This window comes from Pygocentrus nattereri, chromosome 14, assembly GCF_015220715.1.
Source record: "Pygocentrus nattereri isolate fPygNat1 chromosome 14, fPygNat1.pri, whole genome shotgun sequence".
Taxonomy (NCBI): Eukaryota; Metazoa; Chordata; class Actinopteri; order Characiformes; family Serrasalmidae; genus Pygocentrus; species Pygocentrus nattereri.
Window position 1 is genome coordinate 17947501 of NC_051224.1, and position 16152 is coordinate 17963652.

Genomic DNA, 16152 nt, shown 5'->3' on the forward strand with positions numbered 1-16152 from the left:
ACTATGCGTGGGGTCAGTATAGACATACGTATGTCCTCTTCCCAGCAGATTCCTAACATCTCCAGTTGCCATAAATATGGATGTATATATACTTTGGTTCAGAGATCAAAAGGATAAACAATAAAGAATATTTGTACAACTAATTTTTCCAGGGGTGCCAATATTTTTGGAGGTCACTGTATGTAAATGTGCTGGCCTTGATGATATCTAAGAACATCTAAGAGTTCATATCTGTATCAAATTGGTAATTGCTTTAAGAAATGATCTGCATCAGCCATGTCTAGACTTCTGTTTCATACTGATGTACCTCTGTTTCAAACTGATATATGTTGACGTCTTTGTTTTTTAGAAGAACAGAATATTCAGGCAATGCTGGGTTACTGTGCTAAAATGTCTGCATTTTATTCCTTTTCCTGCATTTGTAACCAGAGTTGTGAAATCTGATATTTATTTCTATAGTCATCATGATTAATTACATCCCTATTCATCACAATATGCTTTTGTGAGTATATTACAACATCAGTGTATAAGTAAACTTGGACAACATCTACATAAGGGCAAATGCTTTTATCCTGAACAGGCAGTTCAACAGAGGCAGCAAAATGCCCGGCCCAGCGCTACGCCGACAAGATACTGGGGCTGGGGCTGGGGCTGTGACACACGTGTAGGATGGACAAACTCACACAAAGCCCAAATACAATACATTAACACACACAACTGCAGTAACAACAACAGCTTCAATGAAGGTCTTTCTTCTACCAGAAGAATGGGACCCAAGAGCCACTTTGCATGGCCATTTTTAATCATAGCCATTTGCTTCTCCTGCTTTTTCAATTTTCCATATCTCATAAACCGATGGTTATACGTTATTCTCTGCTGGTACTGTTTGCTATCCAGTATCAACCAGGGGAGGATGGGTTCCCCTTTTGAGTCTTGGTTCCTCTTTCTCTTTTCCTTGACACTTTTGCCATTGGCGACACTCTTGGGGGCTCTTTTCAAACTATTGCTCTAACATTTTCTCTCTCTTTCTCTCTCTCCTGTAGAGTCGCAGTCCGCGTCACTCCCAGTCTACACAGTCTGGTTTAGCTGACCAGGCGTCCAAGCTGTCCTACGCTTCGGCCGAGTCTCTGGAGACCATGTCCGAGGCCGACATGCCGTTGGGCTTCAACCGCATGAACCGCTTCCGTCAGAGCCTGCCGCTCTCCCGCTCCGCCAGCCAGAGCAAACTGCGCTCTCCAGGTAACACAAACACCCACCATACATCTGCCATGACAGCTTACAAGCTCATTGATTTTCACTCAGTCTTGACCAGTTTAAACACTGTCCTCAGAGCACACTAACTCACACATACACACTCTAGCTTGTACTTCTGTCTTTGTGTACCAAAAGATCAGCTTCAGCCTCTTTTGAGTCCCCACAGCATCAAAATGTTCCATCATCCTGGGTATATTTGTTCCCCACAGATAGCTAAATACAAACCCATGAACACAAACACACCCAGGCATAAAAAGGCCATTACATGCCAAGTGTGATTTATTAGTGCAATTTATTTGGTCATCAATAAATTATTTTGATGACATGTATAACTGATGATATCTCCAATAACAATCACAATCTTTAGCAAAATTATGACACAACAAAGTTGACACATGGCTAGCAACTTTTACATTTTTGTTAGAATGAGATTTCAATGGGCCAGTCTGGGTCAAGGGTGGTGTTGGACTGTATGGGTTGGACTGTAAGTGGGTTTTTGAGTTTTTGTTTTTATTTTTTTATTGACTCTCTTTGTTCTTAAAATATTATATGACAGTACATTCTTACAGGGCAGCATGGTGGCCTGGGTTCGCTTCCCTGTTAAGGCAACCAGGATAATTTCTGTATGGAGTTTGCATGTTCTCCCCATGTCTGCATGGGTTTCCTCCCACAGTCAAAATATATGCGGTCAGGTGAATTGCCTCTAGATGTGAATGTGTGTGTGTGTGTGCTTGCCCTGTTGTGGGCTGGCGATCTGTCCAGAGGGTTACCTGCCTTCTGCTCGATGACTGCTGGGATAAGCTCCAGCACCTCCTCTGACTTGTGACCCAGAATGATAAGTGGCTTAGATAATGTTCTAAAACATGTACAAACATTGCTAGGAAGAAATTACACTATTGCCGATTTTACATGCTCACTGTACTGTGTGTCCTTCTGTAGTGCATAAGTCCATGCTCACTATTGCAGGTCCTTGATGCACTTTTTGTTGCTAGCCTTCAATGCCTTTTAATAGAAATGTTTAATTCAGAAACATTTTTAATTCACTTTTGGAGTCTTTTAAAGCTTAAGAAGAGCAAAGGTGGTAGGCTGGTAAGTTGTGCTTGCATTCAGCATTAAAAATGTGCAGTGAACTATCGAGGGCAGAGAATAGTCTAATCACAGATAATAAATAATACAGAATAAAGGCCAGTTGAAGAGTTAGTTAATGAGTAACCAGCAGTGCAGTACTGTCAAATTCTTCATCTGACTGCACTTTATAAGAATAGATTTAAAAGCTAACAGCTGCTCAGCGGAAATAGATAGAATTAGCCTCTTTTTAATGTTGGTTATTGTACCAGCCTTTAGTGTAGATGAGAAGTTTTTTTGCCCAATGAGAAGTCCTGTGGAGTTCCCTATGGATTAGACAAGCTGGATAAGCATTTCAAAATTATATATCACAATAAATTATTTCTTTTTCTTAGACTATTTTTGCTATTCAAATCCAATGGATGAGTCCATAAGGACTAAGGCCTACTGCACACACACTTGCAGGGGCAGGGAGTGGGCCTTCACTACATGTATGTCCTTAATTTAAGTAATAATAGCATGTAGCTTTGGGCAGAATGGCTCAAAGCATAATTTTAATGTTCCACACGTTCTAGAGATCATTTATACTCGAGTGGTCTGGGACCAGCCTTCAGAGCTTCCTTGGTGTCTTAAATGGATTCCCTCTGCAGATCTGTCCTGATTGGCAATGTGTCTGTGTGTATAAACACGCATCTTCTGAAGATGCTCCTCTGATTGTCTATTACCTGAAGATAACATTATATTGCGGTGTTAGCCGCTAACTGCTTTCCACCTCGTTAGACAGACCAGTAATTGTAGCCTGTATATTGTGTTCCTGTTAACTGAATTTACTGTTCATTTAATCAAGTTTAGTCCACTCTGGTGTTTTATTACATGAATAACCCTGCTCTTTCACTTTGTATTGTTTTTCATATTAGCAGCAAATGTTTATATAAGGGCTCTTAAGTTACTGTCCTATAAGCTGTCTGTGCTAGGCTACAGTTTTTTTGTGTGATTAACATGGGATGCTAAACCACTGTTTGCTGACAGCTAGGTCTTAAGGGTTTATTGATGTCTTGGGCAGGGTTTGGTGGTTTGTCTCCACACTTAGGGTGTTAACATATTTTCCAATAAGTGTCCAAATGTGTCCCATTTCTCAAACGTGCAAAAGCATAGTGTGCAAGACCACATTAAGTGCCCCCCTGCTTCTCCAATGTCACATTGAAGCAATATTATGCTAAGTGTACATCCCAGAGAAATTTTGAGGAAGAAGGTTTCAATTGTAAGAATGACTGGCTTGTTCCACAAACACAAAATGCAGGTCGTCACTGTCTAAAATGGCTGATGGGAAAAAGGAAAAATAAGGCGTTCTTTGCTTCCCGTGTAAATCAAAGTAAAAACATTGTGGAACATTTCTGTTTGTCCAATCATTATGAAATTTTGAAACAACGTAAATGACATGCAGTGCTCAAAAGATGTAGAAAAAAATCAGGAAAAATGGAGATTCCAGCCCACAACTAAAACGCTTTGTCCCGCTCCCACTCGCGCAGTTCTGTCAAGGTGTTGTTCACATGCTCGGGTTTGCCACTCTCTTGAATAACTTCATTCGTTTTAACTGTTTTACTGTTGTCATTTTGTATTGTTATATGTAAGATTTAGTGCTTGTTCTACTTTACTTAGGCTATTAATTTATTTGCAGGACTTCTTTTAGTGCATGCTTTGGCCCACTCCCTCCTTCAGTGGGCTGGTTGCCTGCCAGTTCCTGCGTACAACACTGAAAATTAGTCCCTCAACGCAAGGCATTGTACAAGATAGATGGACCTAATAAATTGGCAGCTCAGTGCCTTCTCACTCAGTGAAAAGTTTTACCACTATGTATTATTTACATTGCTAATGATACTACACATGCAAGGTCAGAAGTACGCTAACCACGATAGCTGACGTTAGAAAAGGCATTTCTGTTTTGAGTGTTTCCTCAACCTGTTTCCACATCATTCACTGAATAGGAAATAATTTACCTCATGTCGAAGATAACAACTGCCTTTCATTTACCGTTAAACTTCTAGCTCTAGAATTAGCTCATGTCCTGATTAATCCACAGTGGCTACAAGACTTCCCTTTGCTTTTGAAAAGCCAAAATGACTACTAAATACTACATAATACAATATAATACTAAATAATATAGTACTGCATGTTTATTCATATCACGAATGCAGGTGAGCATCAACCTTTTAAACATATTTTGTTGTGTGTACAATTTTATGCCTAATGCATCCTCTTTTGATAGCGTCAGCTGTTTTTGTTACACCGATGTGGACTTCCTGACAGGCCATGAGGGCCACTGCCTAAACAACCTGACTTTGATTAAAAAGCCCATCCGGCCTAAAGCTAGAGTTCAGTTTCTTATTTGTCACGTTATATAAAATACTGTAGTGCAGCACTGCATCCCTCAGCCTTATCAGTTTGCCAGTATTCACAACCATTCATCCATTAGGAGTTCTCCCCACAGCAATAAGGAAACCCACTGATATAGCTGTCTAAAGAAGTATTATTTGGCTTACTAGCAATTATGTTATCTGTTTGCTCCTGCATTGCCAGCTAGCAGCCTGCCTCCTGTACCTGCCACAAAGAGCGTATAGTTCTTCTTACCTTCAAGATACAACATCTGAAAGGGTTTTGTTCTGGTCTTTAGTCCATAAAACCCAGCTCACGAGACTGATACTGCACCTCTGTAGGATGAGTAGGCATATTTACAACAAATTTCACAATGGTCAGAACTTTCCATTTGTCCCTTTAACACATCTGACCATGGTAAAAGTAGCTTGCTGTTAGTTATTTAGAATGAAGTCACCTATACACTCTGAGAAATAAAGGTACAAAACTGTCACTGGGGCAGTACCCCTCTTGTCACTGGGGCGGTACCCTCAAGGACGCATCTCAGTACCTTTAGTTAGGGAACATAACTGTACCATAATCCACTGAAATGATATGTTCTAAGTTGTACTGACTCCACACACCCTGTCTCATCTCCAGGCTTTTTAATTTATTGTTCTGTTTTACAATATTAGGTTAGGAAAAGGTACAAATACCTTCACCTAGAAAAACTTATTTAAGGTTCGCAATTGGGCCTTAAATCTATTATAGTACCTTTGTGCAAACATTTACTTACGGGGACGTTTGTACCTTTATGAACCAAAAATGTACCTGTACAAGAACCTTTATTTCTATCAGACCAGATCTATATTGTAATAACTGTAAACTCTGCCTAAAGTAAATATTCATTGTGTTTGTATTGGAAATATCAAAAATGCCTGGTCCACTTTTTTGGTGTTATTTCTCTGAGTGAAAACTGTTGAAAGTATTATTTTCTGTCTCTCTCTTCAGGCGTTCTCTTCTTGCAGTTTGGTGATGAGACTCGGCGAGTGCACATCACTCATGAGCTGAGCAGTCTTGAGACTCTTCATGCGCTCATCGTCCGCATGTTCCCCCAGAAGCTGACGGCCAGCATGCTCAAGTCGCCCAACACGGCCATCCTGATCAAGGACGAGGCACGCAACGTCTTCTACGAGCTGGAAGACGTGCGGGACATCCAGGACCGTAGCATCATCAAAATTTACCGCAAGGAACCCGTTTACAGCTCCTACGCCACTGCGGCACACCTGGCCAATGGTGACCTGAGGGTGAGTGCATGTGTGTTTGTGGATACCAACTATCCTCATGGAAATCTACCTTCTCTCTTTTTTTGGAACAGTGATATAGAAGAACCAGTGCTGTCTTCCTAAAGAACCTTTCAATGGATGGTTCTCAAAGAAGCATTTGTGTAAAAGAGATGAACCTTTTAAAGTTCACTCAACCTCCATGTAATGTAAACTCCTATACCAATGAATAGTTTTAGCCAAGAGTGTTCTTGGATGGAAGGTCACCACCAACCCCAATCTAACACATTTCATTTAGTTAGTTATGAACTTCTGAAGATAATAAAACAGCTTTGGTGGATTAGAGTAACTTCTAAATTCTACATGGTAGTAGATCCAAAAAAGCATGTGTATAGTTTCACTGAGTTTCTGGACATAGGGTTCTTCCTGGGGTCCACTAATGCTGTAGAGAGCTGAAGCATCACCAGATGGATGACATAAGGCTTGGATACATTGTAAGCACTTAATAAAGAGTGAAGAGTATTTTCTTATTTTTTTATTTAGTAAAGAAAAGGTAATAGACTAACTAATGGCTCTGTTTGGAGAACATTGTTTTCAGATTTTTTTTTTCATGGTGGAGAAGTGCACACAGGACATTATAAGGCAAAACAGGACCCTAAAAAACTTTCTTTTTTTTCCAATTTACCAACATTGCATATAAAAACTCAGAAAACATGCAGATTCACTGGTGGTTTTCGATACTAAAAAAATGACCATTTAAAAGGTTAACCAGTTGTCTTCTCCTCTCACTTGAGCTTTTTTAAACAACATAATGGCACAGTAATAACCCAGAAATTATTAGCCCCAGTTGTCTATGGGCCCCTAAACTGCTGCATATGTTGCTTATTATGTAATGTTGGCACTGGCTATGTGGTATGAGACATCAAGCAGTGCAGTTACCACACTGATGTAAAATAAGCTCAGAACAGTTTCAGCTAAAGTCCACTTTAATGGTCTCTACAAGCAGTGGTCAGGTTAAGGTTGGGCATAAGAGAAGTTTAAGGCAAATGAGAAAAAAGATAGAGAGAAACATTTGTCTTCACCTGAGATACCCCCATCTTTGCGTCCAAGCATGACACTGCATCTCAAGCAAGTCCCCCAAACCCACTACGATTTCTACTTTAAATGATCTTCAGAGCTGCCATAATTTCCATCCTAAAAAACGTAAGTTATGCAGGGAACTTGGCGGATCTTTGTTTATTTGGTTTATTTCCCACCTTGAATCAGTGTCTGTCTATTGGTAATGCATGAGACGTTAATTGCCAAACAAGCAGGTGATGCTTTCTCTTTGAAATATGTTTGCATTTTAGCCACACTTTGCTCATCGAATGGTTCCTCCTTCGCAAGAGATTTGTCATTTCTGTCTTTGAGTCTGCCAGACAAACCCCTTGAAGTCGCATGAGTCTGACTCAGGATGTAAATGCTTTCTGTTCACTTATTTGTGGAGTATGTGTGTGCAGGTGTGTGTGCTCACACTTGAACATTTGTTTAATTCTCTGTTCCGCACCTCTGCACCTTATGTAAACACTAGAAGTTGAAATGTCCCCAAAACAAAATGATCACATCAGTACAAAATCACCAGGCCTTTAAAAAACATTAAAGTGTCTGGCACTTTCTACCCCGATAGTGACAATATTCCTTCTCTGTTCCTCTGACCAGTCTGCAATGTCACACAGGCTGCATGTCAACTGCTCTTATATATAGTGCCCAAATCCATGAAATACCTTAAGCTGGGCCTACACTGTGGCCAGGAATCCAGGACAGCCTGACTGTCTAACGTAACAATGTTTGTGTTACAACCGATATTCCTTAAAACCTGAGTTTGTGTTGAATCAGGTGATATAAAACATTTTTAGGTATTTTGTTGTATCACTACTTCACACTTAAATATAACAAGATATGTCCAGGATCCCTTAGTCCTTAAAGTGTTAATTGTTCTCACAGTATTGATCTTGCAGTGCTGATGAAACTGTGAGCTGTACAGTAAATAAGTGTGGTTAATGTGGCACAGCGTGTAGCTGCAGCGGCTGCTTCAGGAACAACAAAATGGTGCTTTTTTGGTCTTTTGTTTTACTATCTGTCATGTAACCCGACTCAAGAATCAATAAGCCAGAAATGAGTCCTGCCTGTTTACTGGGTCTAATGTCTGTTTTATTTATCTAATTTATTGTATTGTTTCTAGGTTTAATTTTTTGTCCACTTACGTCTGCACGTTTGCACTTTGTACTGTCTGTATTGTTTCGTGTTGCACTGTGTTGTTCCTGGATGAATGTAATATCACTCCACTGTTTAGTTATACATAGATGGAATGACAATAAAAGCCTCTTCACTTGAATTGTTTGTTAATCATTAACATAATATTGGGCTTCACAGTACTGATGGAAGAGGTTTTAGGGCCTGTATATTCAAAGCTACACCATGCATGCCCCTGTTCCCCAACCCAACCACCCAGCTTCATTTAAAGAACATTTGTTATTGTTAATGTTACCATTTATTAGTTTAAGATGTGTTTGTGGTGACTGTGTTTTGTTGTCTTGGCTTGTGGGTTAGTTAGTGTGGGTTTAATATCTTCCACAGAGTGAAGTATGGCTTGAAGTGACCTTCCCTACCATTCTTGCTCTTTTTCAGAGGCCTTTTCAATAAAAGAGCTCTTTCTTGAGCTGAAATGGCTTCTTTCGGCTCTTTGTCACAAGCCGATCTTGCAGAAATTGAGCCAGCACTTGCACCACTCAGTAACCCAGCAAACTTTTTATTATAGTAGTATTTTTTGCAATGTGAACATCCGGGCCAATCACAGATGCTCTAGAAGTATTTTTGTAGGTGCTTGGAGGAACCACGTCATTCACAAGATTGAACAAATCTAAATTTTAGCTTACCATTTTGTCCCTCAGCCTCACTAGTTTGGCACAATTCACTACTACAATGTTCTTTCATTATAATACTTAGCATGCGTTACCCAAATGCATCACTTAACCATTAGGGATTTCTGCCAAAGCAATAAAGAAAAAAATACTAGCCTTTAGCTATCAGACAGTTTTCATAAGCCCCTTGTACCTTCAACATATACATTTTTACTCTATGAACTACTGTGGCACCACTGCAGGGGGCATAAACATGTTTGCAACAGCTGTAGTGATGGTTCTTGACTTTGTTTTTCAGTGGCCCTTTAAAGTAGTTTAAATTTTGTTCATCATGAATTGTACACATAATATAAACTTGTGTTTTTAGATAGCATAAAGAACTCCCAGGGTGATATATAGCAACATAATCACGATTTTGTGCCATTTTGTCTGTATCACGCAGCCCTGCTGTGGGACGACAGATGGAAAGAGGAGAGAAAATGGACTGACAGATAAGATAAATGTTTTTAGATCAAGCAAAAAGAGATTAAGATAAATCTAAGTGAATCTGCAAGAGATGAAAAAAGAGCTTATAGGGTGGAATAGCAAGAAAGGATATGAGGAGAAGGGAAAAGCACAAAAGACTTTTTTTAAGGATTTGAATAAATCTCATTATATAGAAGGAAAGTTTTCCTGTTCGAGAGCGAAAAAGAGAGAGTAAGAGAGAGAGAGGTGCTGTGGAAGAAAAGAACAGCGAGTGTTAGCAGAGTACTGGCTTTGTTCTGGTTGGGATGAATGAATAAGCAGCTAGTTAAACTCAGCGTAAGGTTCTTTGCTTGTTGTAAGTGGGAGAAATGTGTTCAGCTCAGAGCGCTTCTCAATACCAGTGTTATGTTATCCGATGTTATGGCAGTGGCTCAGACTAGGCTGGGTGAAAGCACTGAATAGACTGAAAAGCTCTCTAGAGTCGAATTACCTTGATGAAAAGAAAGAGGCGAAGCAGAAAGTCTGGATCTTCATTCACAGCACACGTTCTACTCTGTCTCTACCCTTTTCTGTTTGTCTGTCTACCTGCCTGCCTCAATGTAGGCCTTTTTTACTCTTTAGTTTCGCCTCTGAGTCACCATGCCCTCTATCAGTTTCCTCTCCATTCACTCTGTCTTTCTTTATTTCTTCACACTGCAGCAGAGTGAATGCCATTCAGACCTTTCTTGGGCCAGTCTGGCCCACTGCTGCGGAACATGACACTGCCACTCAGGCTTGTATCCATGGCAACCATGTACCTGTGTCACTCAAGAGGGAAATGAAGCCCCCACTGGAGTTGTTTCCACTTATTAATTCTAATCTCCTCTGTGATTTGTACCCCCTACAGAAGGCCTATATATCATGGCTAATGTAAGTGACTGATAGTGCTTGTATTGCAGCTTGGGGCCAACCATTATAAAAAAAATTATGATTGATAACGATATTGATATTAAGGAGCTAAAAATTCTGAAACCTATATCAGTATTGAATATAAATTCAACTTTATATTTTAGTTTATTCTTTTGTTTAAACCATACTTCAGTGACTGATATGACAGCCAATTCAGTGCTCACATGTGGAAGTACATTTGTAACATTGGTCGTACTTGTGGATAAATCTGATGTTAAAATAAAGGATAAAGGATGTGTTTTCTGAGGTTGTAAATTAATTACCTACATTTGTCATCATATCTTCATCAATATAATGTCGATTTTGCATTTGAGACCTAAACATCAGCCTGGCCTTCTTCCCGAGCCTGTGCATGTGACATTAATACGTAAAGACGGGGTCAAACTCTTTCCAAATTCCTCTGTCTTTTAAATGATTATTTCAGGCTCATAGCAGTGCACACTCACCACATTTTAGTTCATGTCTTTCTTCTGACTTAGTCATGCTGCTTATTTAAATTTTAACAAAAACATGCCTTAAACAAAGAGAAGAAGATCGCTTCTTAAATTATATAAATTTACTAGCTGTGGAGGCAGAGCTTCCCATAATGTTTGAAGCTTGCAATGCTGTGACCAAAAATGTCATTAATTATTGATATGTTCTCTGCAGTATTTTTGACTGATTAGGGTTTTCCTATTAAGGCCCAATATATAGTAGATGGTATATCAGTTGGTGGGCGGGTGACCAGGGCTCTTTCTATGTGGAGTTCCTCTGGGTGCTCCAGTTCCCTGCCACACTCTAAAGACATGCAGTCATACCGATTAGACATACTAAATTGCCCCTTGGTGTGAGTGAGTGTGAATGAGTATGTGTGGACCCTGTGATGGACTGGTGACCTATCCAGGGTGTTTCTTGCCATCAGCCCAGTGACCGCTGGGATAGGCTCCACCACCCCCACAACCCAAGAGAATAAGCGGCATAGATAATGCGCGTGTGTATTTCACTTGGCCAATAATATTAGCCTGTACTGACAACCTACAATGCAATTTTAACGGACACCAACACATGGCAATATGCAACAATATGTGGTTGGTATAGTATAGTGGTTAACACCTCTGCCTTCTACACTGTAGACTGGGGTTCAATCCCCTACTAGGGCACCCTACACTATACCAATAAGAGTCCTTGGGCAAGACTCCTAACACCACCTTGGCCTACCTGTGTAAAATAATCAAATTGTAAGTCACTCTGGATAAGAGCGTCTGCCAAATGTCATAAATGTAAATGTAAATTACACTCCATTGTCTGTTAAACAAGTTGAAGCTCTCTGAATAACAGTGAGTTGGCAGTACAGTCCCAGGTGGGGCTTCAGTCATGCTTCTGTCTAAACAGGACAAACAAAATGAAGGAGAAACTAATCGTCACTGTTGCTAACTGTACAATCCAATTGTAAAGATCCATAAAGACAGCTTACAGCAAACCTTGTCCATGAAGGACATTTTCCCTATTAATTTTAATAGCCTCTGTGTATCTCTGTGCAGTAGACCTATGTTCTGTAGAGCAGTGTTAAAAACCTTTGGGTCTCTTTCCATTGCTTCAACTTAACAGCTTGTTTTTATGATGTAATTATGGGTGGGTAAACCATAGAAGGGCACCCAAACAGCCATGGCGTTTAACTAGCACTTACATTGGCTAAGTAACATCATAGCAAAAATAACACCTAGCTTGTTGGATAACTTACCATTCTGTAGGTAGCTTTGCTTGTCAGTGCTAATATAGCTAATTATATTTTCGAGCTAATTACTGTAGCTAAGCTAGCTACCTCGAGTGGTTAAATTAAAGACAACTAGCATTAGCTAAGTCAGTTGGCAAGACATAAGAAAAATGTGACAATACATTAAAACACCACCTCACTTCTAATCAATTAAAAGAACATATAATACAGTAGCAGTTTGAGGTTTGTTACATTTTTCTGCAATTTGTTTGCTGTTATTCCTCAAAGTTAGCAGGAATATTGTGGATTGACTACCCGGCTGTTTTTTTTACATCTTTACAGAGAGAGATGGCATGTCTGTTTTAACTAATGTTAGCAATGAATGTAGCTTTGTGGACCAATCAAGCTGCTTTATTTCTTTATTTGTGTGGGTCTTTTGCAGAGAGAGATGGTCTACACATCTCGTGAGTCATCACCTACTCGTCGTCTGAACACACTCCCGTCCTCCACCTCCTCTCCATCCGGTTCCTCCCCCTCGCGCTCTCGCCTGTCCTACGGTGGAGGTGGTCGACCTCCCTCGTTTGGTGGTCCAGGCCATCCTCACCCATCAGGTGGCTCCCAGCATGGGCACCACCCATCCCCCTCTCATGGTCCAGGGGCTGGGGGCCTGACAGCCTCTCCCTCAGCCATCCTGGAGCGCCGGGACGTTAAGCCAGACGAAGAAGTGTCAGGCAAGAACATGGTGCTTCTTAAGAATGAAGGCCTTTACGCTGACCCCTACAACCTGGTTCACGAGGGACGTCTTAGCATAGCCTCCACACAGTCTCTGGCTACCATCGCTGACCCTTTCAGCTTCCCCGTGTCTGGGGGTCTCTACCGACGGGGATCAGTGAGGTCACTTAGCACATATTCAGCTGCAGCGTTGCAGGGGGATCTGGAGGACCAGCTCTATAAGCCTGGAGGGTCAATATACTCGGATGCCTATGGCCCTGGCTCCTCCACTCTGACCATGGGCTTCAGACTTCCACCATCATCCCCACAGAAGGTCCCGGACGTGCCACTGCGGGACAGAGACTCGTATTCGGGACCACCCAGCCGTGGCTCGCCCGTCAGGCAGAGCTTCCGCAAGGATTCGGCCTCTTCGTCTGTCTTTGTGGAGAGCCCCAAGTCCAGGCCTGGCTCTAGCTCTGAGCCATTGGGGGACGTGGGCAGAAGTGCGTCTGGGTTCGGGTCACCTCTGGCAGGCAATGAGATGGACACGCGGTAAGTAGAGGGAGGTCTATGTGTTAGTGTCTAAGTGTGTAAAAGCAGGGTCTGGGGGGCTACTTTAAAATTTATTACAGTATAGATGATTACCTGAATACCTGTTAAAACATGTAATTGTTACCTATTCCAAAGGGTCGCTATATTAAATAATTATAGATTTTAAAGATTAAAGATACTACTTTCCCTTACTTTTGGATTGCTTGTTTTTAATTAAAGAATTAATAAATAAAAATATAATAAAAAATTATTTCAACAAGACTTTTTAAGAAGAATGAACTTAATACACCAAACACAAAAACGGCACTGTTTTATGTATCTGAATGATAAACTACAGGTCACTTAAATATTGAATATTGAATATTGAATTTCTGTGGTTATTAAACATAAAACGGTCACTCATCTCACATTTAGCGAAACGGCCAACGGTCTGCTCAACTCAAAGTGACATAGTAACTGGCTTTTCTTAAACTTCTTATTTGAGACAAAAAATTCTCTTAATGTTTTAGCCCTGTATCTCAGTGAGGTAAATAAAATGTTTTTTATACTCTACTTCCCCACTAGCCAGGACTCTTTCCATCACACAATCCTGCTAGACATTTTTCCTCTTGGGTACACACTTAAACTTAATAATTTATCCCTAACAATAATTTATCTCAACCCATCTCATGTGACATATTTATCATTAAAACAGCTCATTTTTTAATTAAGACATGGTTCTGCTGTTTAATGTAATCCTGCTGGTAATCACTCTGTTTTTATAATGTACCTGTAATCTGATTACTTTATTTTTCTCTCTAACTGTTACGGAATGCAGTTATGTTTTTCATATCCAGATATAACGCCATTATATGTACTTCGCTACTACACAACCCTGTGTAAGAGGCATGATAAGTGTGTGTGTTTTTGTCTGTCTGGGTTCAAGCACGTCAGTGGTTCCCACTCCTGGTCCTGTACACAGGCATCCTTTATGCTGTGGAAACTGAAGACATGTTCTCATATCCTTTTTTTAAATACTACAGGTTGTCCATGGCATTTTTGTAGTACTAAATTTTATACCCACATCAAATTAAACAGGGCAGCAGTACCTGCTCTGTCTTGTTTTCCACTCTCACCCTTGTTTTCTTTTGTATTCCTTTGTGATTTGGGCTTCATTGTTGACCTTGTTTTGATGCTCTATGAAGTGACCTTGAACTTTGGAAAAGTGCTATATAAATATAACAAATATAAATAGAAAATAAACATTTAGGGCTGGTCTAACAGATTTTTACACGCTTTGGAAACTTGGTGTTCTCAACGAGTACCCGAACACATACTCAAAGAAAACCTTAAAAACATAAATATTAAAAGTATTAATTAGTCATCCACATATGCTTCCATTTTATGTTTCAATTGCACCACCTCTGCTAGATCCTTTTTTTATGCCCTCTCACAGCATGAGCGCTTCTGATCCGTCGTTTTTTTTTTTTACTTGCACTTGAGTGAAGCGTGAACTCCATAAAGATCCATTTAAATCACACACTTCCACTTTCTTTTTTTTTTTTTTTTATTGGAAAAATACAATACTTCCAATCACACAAATACAATTCACCAATTCCCATTTTTCGCTTTTTGAATCAAATCAAACAACAACAAAACTAACCCAATCCCCCCCCCCAAAAAAAACCTTGATAACAATGAAGGATAAAATAATTTAACTAATTACTAACTACCGTGTATTAAACAATAACCACCCCTCCCCCAACGCCCCCACCTCAGCTCAACATGACCAACTCACATGTTGCCATTTTTTTTAAACAATATAAAATGCAACACAACAAGCACACACTCAATCGGGTAGTGTCTCCATATTAGTGAAATAAGGAATAAAGGGTTGCCATTTATGGAAAAATTTGACCGTACATCCTCTCAACGTATATTTAATTTTCTCAAGTTTTAAAAAAAAAAAAGACGTCCTTGAGCCAACGGGAGATAGAAGGATGTTTAACAGACTTCCAATGCAACAATAAGGTGCGTCTTGCTAGTAAGGATGTGAAAGCTATAATATCCTTCTGTGTAGAGTTATGTGCTAATGAGGGGTCGGGAATCCCAAATATAGCGATCAGAGGGCAAGGTTGGAGATTCACCCCAAGAACAGTGGACATAGTCGTAAAATACACTTCCACTTTCTAAACTAAATTTAATGCTGCACTATGTATGATTTTTCTTTGACTTAGTTTTCTTTGAATACTCTTTCAACGCACTCACAATCATCTAATTCATCTGCTCCAGAAGGGGTCCGAAGCACAACCCACATTATAAATCGTTGGTCACACATTGCATGCAATTACACATTTTCACTAGAGGGGTCTCCAAATCTTCAAAAGCTTACATAGTGTGGCTTTAAAATAATAGTTAACTAAAACATGACGATCTTGTTCATATGGTTGCAGAGCAGCTCCTGTCCTGTACTAGCAATATATGGAGGAAGTCTTCTCTGATACAGCAGTAAACTTGTGAATTTACATTTATGTATTTATGATATGTTCAGCTAAACCAGCAAAAATTTAACCTATTGGAAGCATACAATATGTGCTAGTCCTTAAGATGTGAATGTAATTGATTACTTCATGTTCAATAATTTGCATAACAAGGCCTTAACAGAATGTATAATGCACATAACAAATGATTCATATATTTTTACATAACAGGCTTTCTATCCTGCACTAATACATAATGAATGAAGCATAATGGGTAGTGAATATATGATTTAGAGCCATCTAATTTGGTCTTTATTGAACAAACAACAAGACCTTAACAAACTTCTAATACATGTCCTTTAAAATCTAGTGTTACAGATTATTATAAGATTATTCAACTTATTTAACAGGAATTTTAGGTCCTTTTTAGGTGTGTTTTGCTGGTTTTAGGGAATTTTAATCAGAGAAAT

At 39.7% G+C, this 16152-nt stretch overlaps 1 protein-coding gene across 15 annotated transcripts in view; it reads left to right on the forward strand.

The window, feature by feature from the left end:
• Nucleotides 1-16152, forward strand: part of si:ch211-278a6.1 (SRC kinase signaling inhibitor 1) — a 244733-nt gene that overhangs the window by 160792 nt on the left and 67789 nt on the right. For all 15 annotated transcript variants that reach the window (XM_037544604.1, XM_037544606.1, XM_037544611.1 and 12 more), the window contains 3 exons: nucleotides 1044-1239; nucleotides 5683-5978; nucleotides 12403-13223. In XM_037544604.1, the coding sequence (XP_037400501.1) occupies nucleotides 1044-1239; nucleotides 5683-5978; nucleotides 12403-13223 (1313 nt within the window). The remainder of the gene's footprint in view (nucleotides 1-1043; nucleotides 1240-5682; nucleotides 5979-12402; nucleotides 13224-16152) is intronic.